A 24,113-nucleotide genomic window follows, 5' to 3' on the forward strand; every position below is an offset into this window, starting at 1 on the left:
TTGAATTTTTATATCTTTATTTTCTGATATTATGACATGGCTTTTTGTAGCTACATGGTCTTCTGACCCAAGACTTATTGTTATTTTCTGAAGCATTTGAACAGTTTGTTTACTGATTCAAACCTCCCAATTAAGTGAGTGTATTAAGACAGATTTCATATTTTCTATTGTGAATCTCTTGCAACAATCTAACTAAGGTAGCAATACTTAGATTGCATTAAAGGATCTCAGCAAAAGGTTTGCATTTGCTGGTCAGAAGCTAAGTACGTACTCCACAAATGAGTGCTGTGTACACTGAGACTAGCTTAGATGCTGTCTTCTTCTTTCCCCCCAGATTAAAGTTGCAGTATCAGCAGACAGAGATTGCATTCGTGCCTATCAACCCCAAATTTCATCTACAAATTACAACACCTTGACACTCAACGTGAAAACTGCTGAACCAGATAACCTCCTTTTCTACTTGGGTAGCAATGGAAAGGTAAGTTTCTGGGGTACATTTACTGAAGGTGATGGTAGTCAAAAGTTTAAAATGACTTTTGAAAGTTTTAAATATGCTTTTTCTTACTTGATTTCAATCTAAGTAACCAAGTGAGGCCCCTTGCAGATAGCTATTTCACTAGGGGTAGAAATATTTTTGTGCCTTAGATGATTCCAGAAATTTTCAAAGTTAGACAATAAAAGCACCAGATTCCTCAGCCATTGCCTCTTGGCCCTGTGCTGCAAGTCCTCCTTCCTTTTCCTGTGTTGTGTATTAACCACATGGAGTGTAACACCCTTGTGATACTTTCATATAGCATGCTGGAGTGTGTCAAATGATTTCACAGAATCACTAGGTTGGAAGAGACCTTCAAGATCATCAAGTCCAGCCCATGCCCTAAACCATGGCACCAAATGCCATAGCCAGTCTTTTCTTGAACTAATCCAGGGATGGTGACTCCACCATCTCCCCAGGCAGGCCATTCTAATATTTTATCACTCTTTCTGTGAAAAACCTCTTCCTGATATCCAACCTATATTTCCCCTGTCACAGCTTGAGTCTGTGTCCTCTTGTTCTGACATTTGTTGCCTGGAGAAAGTGACCAACCCCCACCTGACTACAACCACCTTTCAGGAAGTTGTAGAGAGCAATAAGGTCACCTCTGAATCTCCTTTTCTCCAGGCTAAACAACCCCAGCTGCCTCAGTTGTTCCTCATAGGGCTTGTGTTCCAAACCCCTGACCAGCCTTGTTGCTCTTCTCTGGACACGCTCAAATGTCTCAATGTCCTTCCTTTGCTTGGTGACACAGCTAAACTTCTTGAAGCTGGCTCTCATAAGCACGGAGCATCCACCCACTTGAAAGGGAGTGTGATGGCTCACTGTCACATTGCTCTCTTCTTTGTTCCCTCTGCAATCCCAAGAAATGCACAGCTGTTAGTTCCTTGTGGCACACTATCGTGGGATAGTACTTTTTCACAGGCTGCTACTTGCAGTATAACACATTCAGCTACTTGCATATATCCTGAACACATTCAGGTTACACATTCAGCTACTTGCATATAACCTGAGGGAGTTTTGTCTCATTAGAAGTGAGTGAAAAGCCTGATTTTGCCAAATGTCAACTCCTGTAATATGGGATGTAGGGACATGAATCTGGAAAGACTTTCTCCATGTTACTGGTGAAAATACACATTTGATACCATGAATTAGAATAGGCTCTGCTGTTTTTCAGCCAGACTTCCTGGCAGTGGAGATGCGACGTGGTAAGGTAGCTCTTCTTTGGGATTTGGGCTCCGGATCAGCAAGAGTGGAATACCCTGATTTACAAATCGACAACAACAAATGGCACAGAATACATGCCACCAGGTAATTAAAATGAGAATGTCATAAGTGTTGTACACAAAGCATCCGCTGTTTGAATGATGTCCGCTCATTTTCAGTGATGAGATTTTGCTTGTTGTTAGAAAGAGAAGCCAACAGTATGTATGTGCTGATTAGGCCTGGTGATTTCTATGACTGTTTATTAGTATTTGTATTTGGCAGGTTTGGAAAAACAGGTACACTCAGCATAGAGGAAATGAACTCCAATCAGAAGCCTTCACCTAAATCTGGAACCTCTCCGGGGACAGCCAGCATATTGGATGTTAACAAGTCAACCCTAATGTTTATTGGAGGACTTGGAGGGCAAATCAAGGTTAAATTCTGAGATCAGCATTCTGTTAATTGCTTTGAACATGTTTGAGAAATACTTTTGCGTTAGAAATAATTGTAGAAATAATGCTTGATTTGGTTACTTCATCAAGAAATGCCAGGTACTCTGAGCATAAAGCAGAGATGATCTAAGGGTCTTCTTGTATCCTGAAGTTAATTTTCCCCGGAAATTTTTGCATAAAGTTTTACCCAGGGCAGTCTGTGTGAGCATGTACCATGTACAGACATTATCAAAAGGTTCTGTTTGCTTATTCCATGGCAATTGTTATTCATGCCATGAGGAGTGTGTAAGTAGGTCAAGGGCATAGTTATTTTACTGTTTTGATGTACTAATCTATTATTATTTCAATTTATTATAACTGTTAATATTTACACTAAAACATGTTGTTCTCTTATTATGATTTATATCTAACAAAGTTGAAGTTCAAGGAAAACAACCAAGCGAAAAGTTTGCTGCATAGTTTTTAGAGTACTTAACGTTAATTGTATTCATGAAATATTTCTTTTCTTATAGAAATCACCTGCTGTTAAGGTGACCCATTTTAAAGGGTGCCTAGGAGAAGCATCCCTGAATGGCAAATCTGTTGGTCTTTGGAACTACATAGAAAGAGAGGGCAAGTGCAATGGCTGTTTTGGAAGGTATTTTGTCTCACTCTTTTTTTTTTTTTTTCTTTACTTTTTTAGAGTAATTTACATTTGTAATATTATATTTTTGTGTTAACTAAGCATATGGAGCTCAAATTGCAGTATTTCACTGATCATTAACTTACAGTTCTGAGCACATTAATCTCAATGTGTCAGTGGAATCAAATAACTTCTTTGTATGGAATTTCAATTTTTGAATCACTTTCTCAGAGGAGTTTTATTGTTGCCCTTTATTTTGTGCAGGGGAAGTAGGGACTACCAGTGAAACAAAATACTGTAGAATCTTTGTTTTTCAGTAGTTTTCTGTAAGACAGATTTATTCTTTCCTAGGGTAGGAAACAGTGTAAAACAGTCTTAGAAAAAAAAATCGATAGCAAAACTGTAGCCACGAAGCTTGGTGCCTTTTGCAGACTATTATTTTTATGTTTAATGAATAAAAAAGAAATATGCTTGTTCATATTCCCTTTGCAGACTATTTCATGCAGAAACAGCAGAGGGTGCTGCTTGATTGTATGAGATTTTTTACAATTCTTGTACTGCAGGGAAAGGGACTAATAGATCACGTATTTTAATTGCAGTTATGAAATGCATTTTGAGAACTGGATACCATGTTTTAATTTAGAGGGTGTATGCTGTAACAATTGTTTTTTCCCTGAGGAAATCACTGGGTTTGGCTTTCATTTTTGTATATAAGGGAAGAACACTTATCTTGTGTGCATCCTTCCCCATGGCTAAATCTTGTGTTGTGAAGTTGCATAATGAAAGTGGCTGTTGGCTGGAATCCTTCGTTACTCATTACATCAAGATTCAAGTGTTTCCCCACACTTTATAAATTACTGCCTGGAGGCTGCACTGACTGAGCAGTGCCTGAAGGGAGCCAACCAGAAAGATGGAGAGAGACTATTTACAGGGCATGGAGTGACAGGACAAGGGGTAATGGATTCCAACTGAAAGAGAGTAGGTTTAGATTAGATGTTAGGAGGAAAGTCTTTACTGTAAGGGTGGTGAGATGGTAGATGAGGTTGCCCAGAGAAGCTGTGGATGTCCCATTCCTGGAAGTGTTCAAGGCTAGGCTGGATTGGTCTCTGAGCAACCTGGTCTAGTGGAAGGTGTCCCTCATGTGGCAGGGGGTGGAATGGGATGGGCTTTAAGGTCCCTCCCAACTCAAACTATTCTATGACCTAACTTTTCTTATATTTTATATAAAAATTACTGGGAAAAAACAAATGTTCAGTTAACATTTTTATACTGGTTTTCTACTTCTGTAGCCCACAGGATGAGGACACGTCATTCCATTTTGATGGCAGCGGATACTCGGTTGTGGAGAAGGCACTCCGCTCAACAGTGACTCAGATATTAATATCTTTCAGTACCTTTTCACCAAATGGGCTTCTTCTCTATCTTGCTTCAAATGGCACTGTAAGAAAATGGATCTGATTCCTAAACTGTCATTCAGCTTATATGTATTAGAGCATATTACTACTTTTTTGTAGTTTTGTGCCATCACCTGTGATTGGCATCAGAAACTAAAGGACTAAAGACAAGAACCCTAGAGGACAACTCATTAGAGCAAATATCCACCTAAACTAAGGGCAAAATTAAACAATGAAAAGAATTATTTGCAATTTATTTACATTTTAGAATAAAAATAAATTATTTTAGACTAAGATTAATGATTACTTAACTAAAGGATAGAAAAGGAAACAGTAAGGACAACAAGCTAGTTTTTTCAGTTGGAGGAACCTTTTCAGAATGTAAAAATGTTTTGGAATTGAGCTTGCAGAAGGACAATATAATAATGAAAAACCATATTGAATTAAATCCATAAGATAGGAATTCAGTACACTGAAACAAATTAAATAAAACTCCTGCAAAAGCAATATAACCTAGACCCATCACCAGACCTTCATTGTCATGTCATGCAGTTTACTGCATACTTAGATGGTGGTTTTCTTTTCCTGAAGGAAGGAAAAGCTTTGTTTGGGTACAGATTCTTTCAGAGTCACTGCATTATTCATTTGCTGTATGTACTCACTGCCTGAATACATTGCACAATAATATCTGATTTAAGCTTTACAGTTCAGAGGGGGAACCTTCAATGCAATTCAGAAAGTGTTTTTTACTCTGTGAGGACGGTCTTTGCTTCTTGCAGAAAGAACATCGTAGTGTTTGATCATTATACTGTCAAACCAAATTACTTTCAACTTCATCCAAAATCAGGAAAATGTGACTTTGTTATTTAACCATTCTTCTGCTGAGTAATCAAACCTCATGATACATTTAAGTAAGGGTAATAACAAAAAAAAAATACATCCTTGTGAGGTACTTGTAACTTAATTTTCCTAAATAAAGTTAAGATGAGCATCTTGGGCCTATCAAATAGTACAGGGTACAGGTACAAGAGTTACTAAATCTTTTCCACACAGTAGGCCAAACTGCATGGCATGCATTCTTTAGGAAGATTTTATTTCCAGGAATGTAATCTGTTTGTTTGTAATCTGTTTTCGTTTTGGCTTTTTTTTTTTCATCCTCTCAGAGAGACTTCTTGTCCCTTGAGCTTGTTGATGGCAGAGTGAGGGTGACTTTTGATCTTGGTTCAGGACCCCTTGCTCTTACAACGGAAAATCGTTACAACAACGGAACCTGGTATAAAATCTCATTCAATCGGAATAAGAAGCAAGGTAGGCTACAGATTGAAAAGACTGGGTGTCTGCACATTTACAAATACAAAGATCTAAGATAGCTGCAGGGAACATCACTGCAACCAAATTTGATCACTCCCAATGCAGTGTCTTTAGCAGCCACACCTATGGTACATTGCTTTTAAAAGGACTATGGTGTAAATCTTGTATTTGGTTTAACACATCTCACACAGAGCAGGTAGTGTAGAAACTGCTGCACAAAACCATACCGACAGTCTTTAAACACTGAAAGATTTTTGTCTGAGTCTGTAGATGAGGGATCACATTTTCTCTTCTGCATTTTAATATTACTTAGTACAACTGTTTTGTGGGCCTGTGTTTTGGCAATAACACATATGTGCTAATAGTTATAACATATTCTCATATGTATCTATTTTCCTGTAGACTTCTCCAGATTTGGTTTTGGCAGAGAGGAATGAATGAGATTAACAGAATAGCTGGAAGTACAATAAATTGCTTATTCTAGAAATAACAAGATTGTCCATACATGGTCCGAGTCAATGAATACATTTTCTTTTATTACGGACGAGATTGCCAGAAGGGAAAAATGTGTATTCATGTCCTTCTCCAGATCTTTACTCTTTTCTTTGCAGGAATTCTGGCAGTCATGGATGCATATAACCTTAATTATAAAGAAACCAAGCAAGGAGAATCTCCTGGGGTTGCCTCAGACCTAAACCGCTCTGATAAGGACCCAATCTTCATTGGTGGGCTGCCAAGATCGAGGGCTCTGAGGTAAAGTGTCTCACATTTTGCACCTCTGCTAAGACTTCTGTAAAGTGAGGGGAAAACTTTTACACCCCCTTATCTCCTCTTAGAGATTAGAGATTAGAAATTAGAGAAAAACAGTGAATTCTGAAGTTTAGTTTCCAGCCATGTATACCACATCTGTCCTTTGACTTCAAACTCTGATATGGTGCTTTCCACTGGTAGGTCTGATATTGCAGTTCAGATCAGAAATAGTTTTGTTTTCTTCCTCCAAGGGGGATTTCCACCACAGCAGCTGCTACAGTCCCCTCCTCTGCTCTTTGGGGCAAGCATCCAGCTCTGCTGTCTGCAATGATGCTCCTTTGATCTCTACCTGTGCGAGCCTTGTGTTTTCCAGATGGCATTTATGGGCCAAACTGCACTTAAGGATAAAAGTTGTACTTCATAATTCCTGTAATTCAGTAACTTGGAACAGAGGAAAAATAACTGTGAACAGATCAACAGAAAACATTGCAAATACATATTTTATAGCATGTCTCTAGTTTATGGTTTTTTTTTTCTTTTGTATTGCACATCTGTACTGAACTTGCAAAGTCACAATTCTTCCACTGGCTTCACTGTGAAAGGATAAATATGGCAAGAGAAAATCTAATTAAACTTTCTGCATGCTCTTGACAATAAAGTAAATTTGGGTACATTATTGGTCTCTGCACAGTTATTACAGAGTGCAGATTTGTTAATCTTGGCTGGCATTCCAGCCTTTAAGGGATTATGGCAGGATAGCCTTACATTTCTCAGCCTTAAACCAGGAACCAAACCAGGCATCCTCCAGACTTGAAAACTGAAAAACTGCATGGTAGTCAGCTACAGTTACCCTTTTACACAATCCATTTTCTGTCAGCTGAAGATTCATCTTAAAGTTTTGGGAAATTACCTGACCTGACAGCACAGCATTACACACTTGTCTGTTTTCATTTGGGCACAACATTATTTAGACTCTTTTTAAGACCGATTTAGTATCTGAGAGTAAAACTTCAAATCTTTTCACTTACGCCAGACCAACTGCATCCTTTAAAACAGATCTCTCTTCGTTTTCTTATTGAAGAGAAATTACTATTTTCTTCCAGGAGATTCCAAGTACTTCTCCTTGGAAAGAAAGCCTTGTTTTGTGTTTCAGGAAAGGTCTTAATAGTAGAATGTATGTGGGATGCATCAAGAACCTGGAAATATCTCGTTCCACCTTTGACTTGCTTAGAAATTCATATGGAGTAAGAAAAGGCTGTGTATTGGAGGTAAGAGACTTTAAAGTTTTGTGATCTGATCTTTAATAGAATAGTGAATATTTGTGTCTACAGTGAGTTGAAACAGATTTATCTTTAAAAATTCTAAGATAATCTAATCTATATTTGATTTTTTTTTCTTACCTGACACTATGTATGGATAAATTCAGTAATTATTTCTGTTCTTCATAAAATAGCCTATTCAAAGTGTAAGCATCATGAACAATGGATATATTGAGTTGGTACCTAAATCCTTAAGCCCAGAGTCAGAACTGATGGCAACTTTTGCTACAAAGAACAGCAGTGGCATCATCCTTGTTGGACTCAGCAGGGGACTGGAAAAGCGACAACGAAGACAAGCACACTTGGCAAGTACCGAAAACCCAAAAAAGAAGTTTGAGGATTATTTTTGCCGTTTTTATTTTGTAAAATCAAGTCAGGTTGCTATTGTGTATCTGATGGACAGTTGGAGCTTCTAGAATCCAAAGAGAAAATCTTACTATTTCCTGCTCTAAGAGAAGGAGTATGTGGGTGTGAGTGTATAAAAAAACCTCCTGCACTTTACCTAGAGTAAGTTTGACCAGAGAAATGTTCAGCTTTTGTGTTTGCTGTTAGAAGGCCTTACACTTTGAGAGGTACCAATACAATTCCTACTAGTCTTTGAGTTTCATTAAAAAGTTTGCAACAAGTTTGGAGGTAAATTTTTCCCATGTATGTTCTATTCAAACACTAAATGAGTGCCTTGAAAATTGAGCTACAGTTAAAAATTAATCCTCTGATTAAATCTACAGCCCTTCTTTTCCATCGTGCTGATTGATGGTCATCTTGCAGTGCATGTTAATGCTGGAGATAGAGCAAGTACTAGAAAAGTAGTTCTTCAATCTGCTAATGGAACATACAGCGATGGACAAGAACACTCTGTCATCCTAATTCGGAGTAAGAGGTACATGTGACTACAAAGAGTACTACCTGTTTAATTATTGCATGTTGTTGTCAGTTCACTGCACTCTCTGAGGAATTGCCTTTGCTAGCTTATTAAGTGGGATAATCAGGGCTGTGTTTTTCTGCTGTCAATGCAGATGTTCTGATTTACATGGTAATTGTATACAGCATACAGCCACTGATAGAGGTGTAGCTAAAAGCTCTCAAAATCTCTGGAACAGCTTGGGGCACTTGAGTACAAGCATGCTAAATAGTATTAGAGAAAAGATACACAGCTATCAAAATAATTTAGAAAGATATTTGACAAAACTTTACATTTTAAAAATCATCAACAGAAGGGCTTCCCATTTTAAGACATTGAAAGGATTATCAAAGTGATATAATCTTTATTTATTAGAAGAGGATGTTTTTGAGGCTGATAGGAATGCTTTTCATCTGAAAATTACTCTCTTAAGACCTTGTTGAATGTTTTCCCTACTTTATCTTTTTCAGGATCATAACTGTACAGGTGGATGAAAGTAAACCTGCAGAATTGAGGCTTGGTTCAGCAGCAGAAAATAGCCCCATTAATATTTCCAACTTCTATGCTGGTGGCATTCCAGCAGGAGAGGGCATCTTAGGGCTAAAATTGGCTGGCTCCTTTCATGGCTGTATCAGCAACCTTATTTTTAACAAGGAGTAAGTCAGAAGGGTAACTGCCTTGTTTTGGAAAACTGTGTATAGTAATTATTAAATGTAGTTTGTGATCTCTTCCATGACACTTCCGTTTGCCTGGTTTTTAACATAAGATATGCATGATACTCATGATCTGAGTATTTTAACAGCCAGAAAATGGATATTACCAGCTATATTTCTAAATAGTATTAAAAATATCTTTAATGTTTATGGAGATGCTGCGCAAAGCACAGCTTTCTCTACTATAATTTCATCATCAGTGACAGACAGAATGGTTTTCCAGAAATGTTGTAGATTTATATTGTTCCATGGACAGATTATTTGCCGCTTCTCAATCTGTTTGTCACAGATGCCACTTCTTTCCTTTTCTCCTGATACTACTGAAAGACCTTGTAAAAAACTCTCCTTCTGCTTTGGAAATAAGCAGAAATGCACCTCTTAAAATGTACTTTTTTAAAAAAAAATACAGGCTTTTATATTTTACCCCTTCCATGAAGTATGAGCATGTGGATATGGACAGCTGCTTTCTGACAGAGAAGCCTAAAACAGCTGTACAGTCATCAAACATTGTGATTCAACCTGAACTTCAGGCTTTACCAGTTCCCCTGAGACCTCTCACAGAGACAAAAAAAGTACGTATTGCAGCAAAACTCAGTAAGCACCTATTTTGTCCTTTCTTTGTGGAGAATTATCAAATTATGGACTGTGTATATTTGCTTCCTCTGCAGTATGGAATGGTTCAATGGATGTTGATTTGAAATTATTGTTTCCTCTAAAGAAACTGGTACTAACCTTTGCAGCAGCCTGTTGGCCATTTGGAATGGAAAAGTAGTTAATTTTATCACTCTTCAGGCAGCAACAACAACAACAAAAGATAAAAAAAGTGGAATGATAATCTCCCAACAGAAGGACTTGACAGTACCTATTATCTTTAGTGTATTTGTGCCAAAGGGACTTGGTGTAGATTTGCATTAGCTGTGCAGTTTTGCATTCACATTTTCCTGGTCACTCAAATGCAGTCTCTGCTCTGTGTCAGAGAGGAGGCATAAACCACTTGAGAGACACACAGTGTCTGAATGCAGCTTGCATGGCACCTGTTTCCTCTCACACAGTCCCTGTTTCCAAGTGAGAAGGCAGCATTACTTCTCTCCTCCTGCAGCTGTGCATCTTTATAAGGAAGGGTTTCCAAAGTATCCTGAAACCATTTTCCTGTAGCAACAGAAAGCAAGATTTTATACATACAACTTAGGACCTTAAAAAGAAATAAGTTGTCCTTTTTAGAGCTAAAGTGTAGCTTTGGCTCATACTCTGTTACTCAGCTCTCCATACCCCAAATCATAACAAAAATATGTGTCCTCCTAAAACGGGAAAATATTTCTACCAAACCTATAAGATTTTCACACTGAAATTGTACCTTCCAGCATTTGTTATCAAAAGGGCTATCAATTAAGACAAAAAGTGAATTGAATATGTCTCAAACTACAAACATTTCTCAGTAGAAAAGGTCAGAGCTGTCTACGAGACATAACTTAATCATTAAAACCATTTCTTTTTGAGCCTGAAGATAGGTTGGAATTATGCGTTTAGTTAATTGATGTTTTGCTGTGTATTTTGTGATTATCTTGTGGCTTAGTTTTGCTTCCTACAAAGCTCTATGTAGGCCCATTGTGACTCAACAGTTGCTGGGCAGCACCAGACACTATCCTACTTAATAAATTCCTTTCATTAACAGGTAGTTTGTGCAAAAGATGAGCTGCCTGATCATGTTCAAGGTGCCCATCAGTTTGGACTTGCCAAAGGCAGCCACTTGACCCTACTCTTCAATCAGTCTGCTGTCAGGAAGAAGTGAGTATATCCTGAATTACACATGCACACAGTGTTATGTTGTATTGAGCTGCAAGAAGTGCAGTGATGGTTTTCATGACTGATCACAGCATTGCCAGCTTTGAACATGGTCCTCACTTCAGGTTTCTGTGGGCTCCTCATGGAAGAAGTGTCATATCCCAGATTAATGATCATGAGTTTAGTAACTCATGGTCAGAATTCTGCATTTTTTTTCCTCTCAGACTTGAGTCTCACTCTACCTTCTGTAAGTACTTTGATTTCTTTTTTCCACATAGACCTCACATCTTGTCCCTATTCCTTTGTCTGATGCAGACAACGTCTCACTCTCTTCTCCCTATTTTCTGCAAGTCCACCTTCAATGTTTGAAGGTGCACTTGAAGGAGAAAAGTCTACTGAGAAGAATAATTTTGTTGAAACCTAATGTGTGATAGTGCCTCTTTTACTTGTTTGAGAGTCTCACAACAAGGTTCCCGTCACACAGCCTGCAAGTCATTTGTATTTGTTTCTTTCAGCTCAGGACGTCTCTGCAGGCATTGAGAAAAGATTGTTTTTTCCCCCTAGCCCTTCTGTTATAGCTTCTGATCAAAGGCCATTGCAGAGGATTGATGCCACGTTGTCTGAACCTGGTGTCTCCATAATAATTGGCTCATTCATCTCCTCTACCTTTTAAGCCTCCCTCTGTTCTCAGTCTGCCCATAATATCCCAGAAAGCCTGGCTAATAGTAATGGATGCCATAAAGCTATCCTGGAATAGGTTCCTTTCTTAGGGCAATAAGCAAGCCTGCAGTCACAAACAGCTGAACTTGTCCCTCTTAAAGTTCATCTCACTCTTTGACAAGCACTTTTTTCTTCTTCTGACAGGCACAGCACTGATTTCCATTATGAAATACATTATAAGTCATGCTTTCTTAAAATCAACCCAAATTCTACTTTTCTGACCTTTGTAATAATAAATCACCTTTCATAACAATAAATTGGTTCAGGCTGTTCTCTGTGTCCAGAAAAGCTTTTCATCACTGCAGAAGAAATACCTTTAAGTAACACTGAATTTTTATTGTCTAGACTTTCCGTCCAGCTGGATCTCAGAACCTTTGCCTCCAGTGGCCTGATTTACTACATGGCTCACCAAAACCAGGTTGATTATGCAGCCCTACAGCTTTATGGGGGACAGCTCCATTTCTCATTTGATTTAGGCAAAGGCAAAGCAGTAGCTCTTCACCCTGCTGTTGTCAGTGATGGAAAATGGCATACGGTAGGTAGTTGTCAATCTTGTGCTCCATTTTCTCTTCCCTGGAGGTACTGGTCTGGATTTTGCTTGCCTTTTCTGTGTAATTTCTGTGTTGCAAAAGCACACTGGTTCTAACCCAATCGTGAAGTCATTCAGAAACCTTTTATTTGATAATTATTTCCTTTTAAAATTGTCATTAATTCTACATCAAATCCATCTTCCAACTACTGTCAAGTATCTCAAACTATTGAGGAATTAATAGTTCATCAACTGTTTAATGATGATCATCTTCAACAGAGAAGGACCTAACAGAGAGGTGTAAAAAATCTGACCTTTTCCACAGAGAGCTTTCCATGCATGATGTCACCAAAGACCTGCACATCAGTGTGTGACAGTGTGACAGAGATTTATGGGTGCAGCGTTTCTCTTTTCTCCCACTTACCGCTGAACATGTCACAGCAGCTAGTGACAACAGGGAAGCACTGTCTTTCCTTTCCTTGGTCGAGGCAACATGAGAAAGGAGGACATTTGAAATGAAGGGAGGACTTGAGTTAAGTAGAGTTAAGGAGAAATTATGTCTACAGCTTGGAGGTGTCATGTAGCACTCAGGGCCATTTGCACAAAGATTGCGTCAGTCTCTGTTGGCCCAATTCCTCCAAGCAACCCACCTGCTACTGACTCTGGCTTTCTGTGTGAGAAGTGACTGTGATGTTTGCAGGAGTTTTAGAAGTAACTCTGAGGATATCACTTTTCCTAAAGGCAGGTGTGGATGACAATATTCATCCTGCTGAGCTTCCCCTCCCTTATCCGTATGTGAAATCTTCACTCTAAGAAGTGGCTTCTGTGGGACAAAGTGATCGATGACACAAAGCTGCCAGCTTTCCTAGGTGCCTTGGGAGTCAGCAGAGTTCTTTTCGCTTTTTATAAATAATCAGCAGAAGAAAAAAACAGGAAAAATAACATGAAGAAAAGAAATGTGAACTTCTGTCAGAGATATCACAGTTAAGCTCTGCTGCCTTCCCTGAAAGGAAGAATGCTCCAGGACTTACAGCTGCATGTTTAAAAATTACACATACTCACATAAAACTCCTAGTGACACTATCCACATTTTAAGAGCTGAACAGATTGCATCCAAGAGCTTAGCTATCTTTACTATCCAGGACACAAAACAGGAGCTTCAGCCTTCTTCAGAGATTAAGGCTGTCACACCTCTTCCCAGGTGGGGGTGATTATTGCAGTCCGTCTGCAATCAGAGCAAACTAATATACATTGCTACTGAAAGAAGCACCACTTCTTTTCATTCTCTGTCCTCTGTGCATACCACCCTGCTTTACCCATTTATCCCCTTACCAGTCCAAATGTTCATGAAACTTCATGTTGAACCTAGTCATGATTCTGAGTGGGGCTAAAAGTAAATAGAGAAGAATAAATGGCTAGCTAACTTCCCTCAGCCACATGTGAGTAATTGTTTTAGGGCAAGGCAGGCATAAGGACAAAAGTGAACAAGATGGACAGAACTGGAAAGCTTTTTGGTCCTAACAAACATAGCACTGCCTATCTTAAAAGTGACAGCATAGGAATGTGCACTTCAGAGAGCTGAGATGTCTCAGCTGTTGGGCAGCACAATAATTGCAGGAGGCCAGCACAGAATGCCTTTCTCCAAACTCAGTGACCTGCCCATATCCTAAGGCAATAAACTGGTGATTTAAAGAAATAATAAAGCACTGAAAACCTTAGGCAGGGCATTTTGAAATCATTGTGAGCCCTTGGGGAGGCAAGAAAGCTGTTTAACTGCTCAGTTGTATTCAGAAATGGTCTTAGCCTCAGGAAGAATTTCAAGAGGTTGCCTCAGAACAGAATGTCAAAGCAATTGAACCACTAAACAATTGTCTTGCTTATTTCTATGGCAAATGATGGCTAGGTAACAAATTTAGCTTACTCATTTATGTTCGCATGCTTCCCTTTTTTCCAGGTAAAGACGGAATATGTTAAAAGAAAAGGCACAATCATTGTGGATGGACAGGAACTGGTAGCAGTCAGTGCTTTGGGAGATGGTAGCACCTTGGACGTGGAAGGGAAGCTGTATGTGGGAGGACTCCCCTTAGACTACGTACCAAAGAATCTTGGGAATGTAAGAAGGTTTGGGGTGGGGGGGTGCCTCTGGCATTTTGCAAGACTAGAATGAGCACAGCGCAGCAAACTCATCTAAATCAGCATCCTGTCTCTGACAGGATAAAAAGAAGTACTTAGGGAAAGAAGCAACAAGGAAAGTAATGACCCTTTACCAGATAAATCTTTCTAGCTTTCTATGGCTTAATGAGTCCAGCTACAGCTTATATCCTTGTGTGTTTATAGTAGCCCTTAACAGAACTTTTTTTTTTCATTTTGTTTCTCTGTTAAAAAATGAATAAAGAATATAAATTCCTGTCTTTCAGTATAAGGTAAAAAAATTACCTACAATCTCAGACGTTTTGGTACCTGACTCCTATTGCATTCAAACAGAAATTAGGCACCTTAAATACCTCTGAAAGACCAGGTTTAGCTGTCTTTAGATTAAAGCATATTTTTAATACATGCTTTTAGAGGGTAGGTTTTATCACCTTCCTCCTTGTGCAGCATTATATTAATGGGGATATTCCAGTGATATGACAATGTTTCTCATAGAATTGTAAATGTCTTGATTTGAAAGGGATCCTCAAGGATCATCAAAGTCGAACTCCTGGCCCTGCACAGGACCCCCCAAGAGTCACACCATGTGCCTGAGAGCATTGTCCAAATGCTTCTTGAACTCTGTCAGGCTGGTGCTGTGAACACTTCCCTGAGGAACCTGTTCCAATGCCCAACCACCTTCTGGAGTGATTCAGATGAATCATTTTGATGAAGAGAACTTGCAAAATGTCCTAAAATTTTTTTTGATTACTCATTAATTTGATGCAGCATGTTTGGAATGTTTTTACTGTTGGGTGTATCCCTGCTCACAGTCAAGCAAATACAATTCTTCCTGTATTTTATAGACAGTGTATACTGTGCTTCTAAACTATTTGATTTTAACTCTTAAGACATTATGTGCCTTATATAATTACATGTAATACTAGAAATTTAATTACGTAAATATTTTAGATTCTGCTGTGTTTTGTTTAGATAATATTTTATCTACAATAAGATCAGGTGAATCCCTAAGAGAGCATTGCAGCAGTTTATACTAAACTGTCTCTTATGTCTCCATATGCTTAGGTTAGTCACAGTATTCCTGCCTGCATTGGTAGCATGACAATTAATGGCAAACAACTGGACAATGAGAGTCCTGTCTCTATCTTTGCTGTGAATAAATGCTATGAAACAGTGCAGGATGGTACTTTCTTTGATGGAAGTGGCTTTGCTGCTCTTGGTAAGTGTCATTAAATGAAATCAGTACCTTACTGAATTAATGTTAATGAAAACATACTCCTTTCAGGTCTTACTGGAACTGTGTGTAATTAACTGACTCCTCATACAGTGAGTGCATGCCCTACATATGAATTTCTAACTGAGTCCTTTTACTTCATTCATGCAAAAGTGGTCATTTCTGCAAAGGGCTATCTTGCACAAACAAAAGAGATAATGATTTTAGCACTGGGAAAGAAATTAACTACATCTTTATTAGCTAAGAATATCCATGCTCATGATGCTAAGGTCTGATAAAGAATATGAAGACAAGAGACTTGTGAAGTGACATGAAGGATTACAATTGTGCTCTTTACTGTTTCCTATAGATGAGATAGAACGGATTAAATCTGAATTAATGAAAAAAAAAAAAAACTTATTTAGAAATTTATATTTTCCAGTAAAAAATGGGAATTATGACTTCGGAAAATTATTTTCCAGAGGTTTTGCAAGGTCACATGCCAGCAGCATAATTAACAAGTCTTTTAGACCTTTTAGTGGTAATGTATACATTTAACTCTGTACTGTGGGTTGCAAGTCTTTTGCTAGAAGCTTCTAACTTATTTTCAGTCAGAGAAGGCTACAAAGTGCGGTCTGATGTGAACATCACCCTGGAGTTCCGCACAACAGCGGTGCATGGCGTTCTTCTCGGCGTCAGCAGCACCAAGGTTGATGCGATTGGGCTGGAAATTGTACATGGCAAGGTAGGCTGCCCTGTGCAGGCACACTGATTTCACAGGGCTTGTTTGAAACTGGGATGCTAGAACCCTTGGAATGCATGAAATATGCACCAGTGAAGTGTGATGGAGGCAACTTTCCACAGAATAAATATGCGAGAGACTTTGTCTCGAGGTTTCTCATTGCCATCTTATGATAAAATGTGTGATTAGCAGAAGTCACTGGAACTTTTTGGATTTTTAATTAGTGTAATTTATATTAGTGTGCAGCCACTCTGACCTCCTGTACTATATACCTTGTATTTTAGACCAAATATATATCTTTTTTATTGCTTAATACTTTTTCTGCCATAAAGCTATCCTTGTCCTTGAGAAAAATATTGCATATACAATGCACACTGTTTTGTAACCTCTTCTTCAATATTCATGAGCAATTAACTCATTCTCTACTTCTACTGGCCATTATGCTCCAAAAACCTTTAAAAAAATCAATATACACAGTTCTCCAGTCATGTCTTGCATAAAAAAAATACACACTTGATTGCTCTTAAGTATTTGTTTTTGCGGAAATAGCTCATTTTTTATTCAAAGCTTCCTAGCTAGAGACAGTGTTAAATATCAGTGTTTCTGTGGGATATATTTTCCCAGTTAGTACTTACATATTAATCCTCACCACAGAGTTGAGGAAATGTCTGCTGCTTTGAAAAATAAATACATGAAAAAAATCAATGCATTTATTGGCAATGACAAGTGCTTTCAGGCCATTCTTCTTTCTCTTCAGTTATATACAGTGATTCTTCTTTCAGATCTGAAGTCTCAGGTTCTGTGAAAAACATCTTGATTTGTATTTGTAAGAAACATTGAAATCCCTAGTGAAGTGTATCAATGGACCATTGCATAGGTAGACCTTATTGTTTTAAATGTTAAAAAACACTTTAGTAAGGATCTACTCTACCCATCAAAGTAAACATTAACCGTGCATATTTGCCAAACATTTAAAATGGAAATCTCTGCACCAGTGTGATTGTGCTTTTATCTAGGCAGATTAGTTCATGTATTCTTACTTTATATCTTCATTGGCATCTGGCTGTTTGTACAGGTTTTATTCCATGTCAACAATGGGGCTGGCAGAATAACAGCTACATATGAACCAAGAGGCACAAATAGCTTGTGTGATGGGAAATGGCACAAGCTTCAAGCAAACAAAAGCAAACATCACATTTCGTTGATAATTGATGGGAATTTGGTTCACACTGATAATCCCTACGTCCAGTCAACATCTGCAGATACGAACAATCCCATTTATGTTGGAGGTTATCCTGGTAGGTACAATAATATTTCCCTTCCCTTCTGTCCCTCCTGTGCTCACTCTCACAAGAGTGACTCTTTAACATGTGCTCCCTTTTGGTTTGCCATGGGAATTGTGACTGTGTACAGCTCAGCTGTTGCTTCATATTCTGCTAGTTTCTATTTTAACTTCAAAAACAGCCATGCGGAGGGGCTTTCTCCTCTGTTTTTCCTTCTCATCTTCCATTGTCCCCTGGCAAGAACTATTTCTGCAAACTCTGCCAAGTTTTTGCTGTGCATGGCTTATGCTTGAAAAGAGCAGTAACTGTCCATGTTGGGATGTCACAGTTCATACAAACATGAATGGAACTCGATGCTCCTCAGGTGTTGGTTTTATCTCTCATTTCAGAGGGGGAAAATTTTAATAACCTGGATCTTTGTATTTTTTTCAGTTTGGTGGAAATAGATTTTATATATTTCATGTTTGTTTTTCAGCTGATGTCAAGCAAAACTGCCTCACAAGCAAGAGCTCATTCCGTGGCTGTTTGAGGAACCTTATTTTGACCAAGGGCCAACATACAGAATTGTTTGACTTTAGCAGAGCTTTTGACCTGCGTGGAGTGTTTCCTCATTCCTGCCCCGGGGCTGAGCACTGAACTGTAGCAAAGCCTGTCTGGACTGGGAGAGGGTTTGTTGGTTTTTTGTTTTTTTTTTTTCTGTTGATCTGTTATTTTGCATTCTCATTTTTTAATGAAAAGAAAAACTGATAAGAAACTGCATCTATTTGATTTTTCTGGTTGTTTTCCAACTCAGGTCCTATTTTTTTTTTTTAATCAGAAGCTCGATATCTGCATTTTAACTAAATGGTTTTAAACAACAAATACCTCTACAACAATTTTAATGGCATTAATTGAGTATTTTTCTTTTGGGAATTTTTATTAATCAGTGTTTACACTATGTTTTCTTTTGATTACTTGACAGTATTTCATTTTATTGTGTATTGGTGGTTTTGTAAGAAGGTAAGAATTTTGGATCACATAATAAAACTACAATAAACTGCATTATTTCATGTAGCTCAGTTGTTCATGTATTTTAGTTAGAAGAAAAAGAGCTGGAAGGCTGAGAAGTTACAAGTATGCCCACTACAGGGGGGTTGGAACTAGATAATCTTTAAGGCTTCTTCAGGGCCATTATATGGCTCTTATTATATGAAATGTAAGTGGTCATAGTCCAGCAGAGGGAGCAAAAGGCATAGTTTTGAAGGTCTCTGATTCAGTTTAATGAATAGAATTTTCTTAGTTTCACTTCATAGGGTAGCTCCAGTTCTTTTTCCTTGTGCCTTACTATCCAGTGCTTCTGACACTCATTATAGATACATTGGCTAGATGGATTATGTTCCTGTTTATGCTTTCATGGACTCAGCTTCAGGACAAGCAGCATCTCTATGGCACACAGATGCCTGTGAAGTGATGTGTTGCTGAAGAAACAATTTGGGTCTTATTTGGGAAAAACTACATATTTTGGCAGTGCAAACTCTGCATCATTCTCTGGAAAACAGTATTTCTTATGGACACTGGGAGGCAGTTTTGAGGCCAGCTTGCAGTTGTATCTTTGTCTTTTCTTACCGTGCCTGCCTGTGTTTCTAAAATGAGTCTTCCAGTAGCTGTTCTTGAGGCAGGTTTGGGGGACGTGTGCTCAATCTCAATCAAGTAAGGACATCCATTCATCAACTGGCCAGATTATTGAGCAGTGACAAATGTGTCCCATACTTTAATATGCATCTATAATAAACATAGTTCTTTGCAAGTTACTTCCATCTCCCTTTTTTTTTTCTCTTTGAACTAGCAGTACTTCTGTTTATTCCTTACTATTTTATTTGGCTTTTACTACGCATTTGTACAATTTGTTCTAATGTTAGTTTTTCTCTATGTATTTTGTACTAGTTTAAAAAATCCTGGCTGAAATGAAACTCCAAAGCAATTTGCCGTTGCTTTCAATGAGGCAGGATTCCAAGCAGTGTGTTTTGTACATTGCATAGAGGTAATCCAGGGGAATGGCTCCTGGAGCAAAGAGCTCCTCCACTTCAGCAAGGTGGCAGAATGTGGTCCTCTGTTCAGGTGGTGCTCAGGTGCCTCAGTGACAGCTGTTCAGGTGCTATAACAACACAGTTGCTTTTAGAAGTTTTTAAATGGCTTTTCTGCCCCCTGCTTTATCCAAAATACACGTGTTTAGATTTGAAGAGCTGGCTCTGTTGTATTGTTTTTATTTTTGACATGGATACAATACAGTGGACACACTGCTGTACAAATACACTTACATGTTGGCGTATTTCAACAAAACACATAACATGATGAGGATTGTGAGGGAAACGTACATACAAACACTTCACTTTGATTAGTGGCATTGTATTATTTTTCAGAGAAGACACACATTAATAGAAATCCACTGAAAAATAAAAATGAAACACAGTGTGTTTGTATTCATTGTCTATTAACCCCAACATCTGATCTCACAAGGTTCACATTACAAGCATAACTTAGGCAACATGCTTTGGATAAAATTTCATCCATATGCCAAAATACATATTTTACTTTATCTTTTTTTTGTAATTTCAAATCTTGCCTCATACAAAAAGAAATATTTTGTCAGCATTAAGTAAATTGATAATAGATTAAGTAGTAAATGTCTAAGCCAAAATATTTTTTCCTGGAAAATGCAGAGTGAGGTAGTTAATATTATACATGGACACAGACACATTTGCACACACGCAGACTTTCTAATGACATTCGCTGCATATACAGGTTAAAGCATTCCAGTCTGTTTTGCAACACCTGCTTTTTACAATACTCTCTCTCTATGTGTTGATATGCAAAATGCTGTCCTTGTAGAACTGTGGAGTATATAAACGCTTGAGGCATCTTTGGAATTTCAGAAAATTTCTCTCTGCTTGCTACCACTTTCTTCCTAATAGCTTTCCACATATGTTACATTTTGTTAGGTGACAATCCTCTTGCAGCTTAGTTTTGACTTCAGATTCTGTTAGAAGAAACAAAATTTCTCATGCCTCCAACCAGTATCTTGAAATATAAGACCTAAAGTTGAGACCTCATATTTCAAAATGCCATTGAGCTTGTTCCATTTGTCTGCTGCATATTAAATCAAGTTAGTGTACCAAAACAATACAAAACAACTTAATGTGGAACAGTATTAACCACTACACATGGGTCATTAGGGCCATTTGTATCAAAAGAGAATTACGACATTCTGTTTCAGAGACAGGAGGTATTTGGCCACTCTATGTATAATCCAGTTCATCTGCTAATATGCACGTCTTATAAAGTTATAGGCCGTTTCAGCATAAAACAAGAGCTCACAGGGTGTTACATCATATTTGACTATCCTAAGTTGTGAAGTGGTAAAGTGGTACAAAACCCCCTTGTATTCTATACAGAATGCAGGGAGATCTATTTCAGAAATAACACTGATGAGGTCCAGAACATGCTGAGCAAGTTGCAGCATGAACACAGGGCTGCTCTGTCCTTTCCTTTGCACAGCCATTGAGAGCACAGAGTGAAGTGAGTGGGCAAGATGGAGGAGGTCAATGCATTTGTCTGAAAGTACTGTAGGAAGTTTGCTCATTTGCTATGACACTTCAAATTACTTTCTTAATGTTCAGGCTTTCTGTATAGTCACAGAATGCCTTTTAGTTTGCTATAGATAGAACGATGCTTAACATTTATCTGATTCTCTTTATATTCAAAGCACTTTCCACATAAAAAGCCTTCGCTGAGTTTGTTCTTCCCAGATGGGTGTTCATTACTCCTGATCTGCTCAGGGAATTGTTTGGCTACATCTGAGAGTAGAATTTAACTCAATTAGCTCTCATGTTGCCTTTACATGGAAAGTGCTAGTTCTGCTTTATAGCTGACATTCAAGGGCAGCATAAGCAGAAAGAGCTGTCCATTGCCACAGAGGGAACTAAAGGGTATCGGGAGCAAAGCACAAGACAAAACGTTTATGCTTAGTCCTATAAACAAGCCTCAGACCTACTATCTCTTGTATACTTAAAATAAATAGTTGTCAAAATAAGGAGTGTATTTTATAATACAATTGTCCTGGTTTTTTTTCCTGGCTGCAACTGTGTCTCCTTTAGTGTTAAGAAGAAAAAGGAAAAGCAAAAGAAAACAAAAAAAAAAAAAAAACCCAAACCAAGAACAACAACAAAAAAACCAAAAGAAAAAACCCAAACAAACAAAAAACAAAACAAAACAAAAAACCTGCCAAAACAACTAGAAAGTTAAAAATGTCACTGTTTTAAAGAAAATGTTGCTCATTTTTTATCAACAAGAAAGAAGACAGGATCTGCCCTCTGTAGATATTATTGTTGCTAGTAAAGGTACTGATTCAATGTTGACTTCTTTCACTGACCACTACCAATGAAAGTTAACTACTGGAGAACACGATTAACTTGACACATTTTAGAGGGTCTGCTTCTGGTTCAGATCCTCATTGCACAGCTTCAGCAGAGCATCACAAGTTACAGGCTTTCTCCACAGGACAGCAGACTTTATTCCTCCAGTTTACCTGGAGGACTTGGTTCAGAGTGCTTCTAAGTTGCTATGTAATAAACAGAGCTTCTGCCTCATCCCTGTGTCCAGATCAGGAACAAAAATCATTGCTCAGGCTGGGGGTGGTTTCAGTGTGCAACATCATCATCTAATGATGGGGACATTGCAGCGCAGTTGAAGACATTGGTTCCCACTTATTGCATATGACACAGATAAAAAAAAACTTGCTCTTTTCCAGAGATTTGTGATTTCCTTACTCAATAAACCTCTTTTAGTTCAGCAAAGCCCAAAGTGAGATGACTGAACACCACCTGCTCTTGTGACTAGCTCCAAATGTGACATCCTATCTGACATTCCCAATTCAGTGGCAGCTCACTATTCTCTTGTCAGGCTGTGTGTTTGCTTAGACTTCATGCCAGCTGCAATTTGCTATGTATTTGTAAAACCCCCAGGACATCTGGGCCTAGATTGGTTATGGTTTTAAAGACCTAATGTGTAAAGTATTAAATCCCTTTTCTCATTGGAAGCCCTGTTTCTTCTCCATGCTGTATTGTACAAGACCTGAACATAGATCTCTCTTGTTGATGCAGCTGAAGAGTATAAAAATTGCTTACATAGTAAAGCTAAAATAAACAAAATAAAAAGAATTAGGTTACAAATTAGAAACTATAATGTTTAACAGAAAAGGTGATGACTGTAAGTGGCACCATTAACACATCTCATAGTCTGGCATCACACAGATTTAATTCTGAGAGTATCAAGTAAAAGGCAGAGCTAGGGGCATTTGACCCTCTTCACCTAGCCTTTGTCTCCTGAAACTTGTGTGACAGGGGAAGGGAGGGGAGGGTGGTTTGTGGCATTACAATTGCACACAGCTGAGGGATCCAGACAGATGATTTTGGAAGACTGCTAGTGAGATATACAGCTGTACGTACACTGAGCAGTACAGCTGTCTGTAGTTCCTCCTCCTGCCTCCCTCCCCCAGCATCAGGTACTCATGAGGAGTGACTGAGAGACACAAAGCATTGCAGTAACACACACTGTATGGGTTTACTTTCAGGAGAAAGGTTTGGTTTTCACACAGCTGTCTTGGCACTACTGCATGTTGAGCTCCCGCCTTCCATGCCTGACAGACATCTTCCCTTCTCCAACGTCTGTCATGCTTCTGTGTCAAGCTGTGGTCAGTTGCATTTATCTGATGCCACTGCATTATTTCCAAAAATTGTTCTAACACCAGGTCAGGAAACAAACACCGTACCTTGGTCTGCCCTCCTCACCTCCTGGGCCAACTGGCCCAAGTGTAATCCATATGAAAGCATAACTGATGTGATATTTTTCCGATGATTTGGAAGCTGGAGTACCAGAAGTACTATGTGCTGACCATCAGTTGGACAGTACAGTAGGAAGGAATGATGTCCTGTGGATACCATTTTGTTATGTCTCTGCAAGAGCTGCTTAAAATGACAGGCATCACTCCTGTCCATTTGGCTTTTGTCCAGTATACTGCTGCCTTCTGCTTCAGCTGGCTTTTGGTTTTATCACCCATTCTGCCTGAGGATTTGCATGGTAGACATCTAGCATGAATGCATCTGGATCCAAACAGTGCTGACCTGAAAAGGAAATTGTCAGCCATGAATCATATGATGTTCTGAGCACACAGGGACAGAGCTGTGTTAAAATGTCCTTCAATGTTTCTCTGACTTGCACACAGCAAGCCTAGTTTGGTGTGTCCATCCAGCTAACATCTTGCCTGGGTACAGAGAGGGTCTTTGGTAAATCTGCCAGTGATTTTACTCTGTGACAGTCATGAATTCACTGCCACTTCCAGGCAGGATGTCCTGCATTACACTGAATAATGGACAAGACATTTAGTCAAACGGTGGATATGGTCTCTTTAGAAGCACCAACAACACTGTTAGTCTAAGTGCTGCAGTATGGGGGGTTT

The 24,113-nt window shown here is 38.6% G+C and overlaps 2 protein-coding genes across 3 annotated transcripts in view; one reads left to right on the forward strand and one right to left on the reverse strand.

The window, feature by feature from the left end:
- The window catches only part of LAMA1 (laminin subunit alpha 1), a 99,130-nt gene extending 79,747 nt beyond the window's left edge, over positions 1-19,383 (forward strand). The window contains exons 46-64 of the mRNA XM_053941635.1: positions 335-478; positions 1,710-1,843; positions 2,021-2,171; positions 2,703-2,827; positions 4,102-4,252; positions 5,370-5,514; positions 6,129-6,270; positions 7,421-7,535; positions 7,721-7,891; positions 8,315-8,466; positions 8,958-9,143; positions 9,610-9,772; positions 10,873-10,985; positions 12,048-12,237; positions 14,186-14,344; positions 15,448-15,601; positions 16,207-16,340; positions 17,413-17,635; positions 18,096-19,383. Coding sequence (XP_053797610.1) covers positions 335-478; positions 1,710-1,843; positions 2,021-2,171; positions 2,703-2,827; positions 4,102-4,252; positions 5,370-5,514; positions 6,129-6,270; positions 7,421-7,535; positions 7,721-7,891; positions 8,315-8,466; positions 8,958-9,143; positions 9,610-9,772; positions 10,873-10,985; positions 12,048-12,237; positions 14,186-14,344; positions 15,448-15,601; positions 16,207-16,340; positions 17,413-17,635; positions 18,096-18,256 — 2,913 coding nt within the window. The 3' untranslated portion in view covers positions 18,257-19,383. The remainder of the gene's footprint in view (positions 1-334; positions 479-1,709; positions 1,844-2,020; positions 2,172-2,702; positions 2,828-4,101; positions 4,253-5,369; positions 5,515-6,128; positions 6,271-7,420; positions 7,536-7,720; positions 7,892-8,314; positions 8,467-8,957; positions 9,144-9,609; positions 9,773-10,872; positions 10,986-12,047; positions 12,238-14,185; positions 14,345-15,447; positions 15,602-16,206; positions 16,341-17,412; positions 17,636-18,095) is intronic.
- Positions 19,384-19,847: 464 nt separating this feature from the next.
- ARHGAP28 (Rho GTPase activating protein 28) overlaps positions 19,848-24,113 on the reverse strand; it is a 76,002-nt gene continuing 71,736 nt past the window's right edge. For both annotated transcript variants that reach the window (XM_053960808.1, XM_053960810.1), the window contains exon 15: positions 19,848-23,778. In XM_053960808.1, the coding sequence (XP_053816783.1) occupies positions 23,687-23,778 (92 nt within the window). In that variant the 3' untranslated portion in view covers positions 19,848-23,686. The remainder of the gene's footprint in view (positions 23,779-24,113) is intronic.

Source organism: Vidua chalybeata, chromosome 1, assembly GCF_026979565.1.
Source record: "Vidua chalybeata isolate OUT-0048 chromosome 1, bVidCha1 merged haplotype, whole genome shotgun sequence".
NCBI classification, from domain to species: Eukaryota; Metazoa; Chordata; class Aves; order Passeriformes; family Viduidae; genus Vidua; species Vidua chalybeata.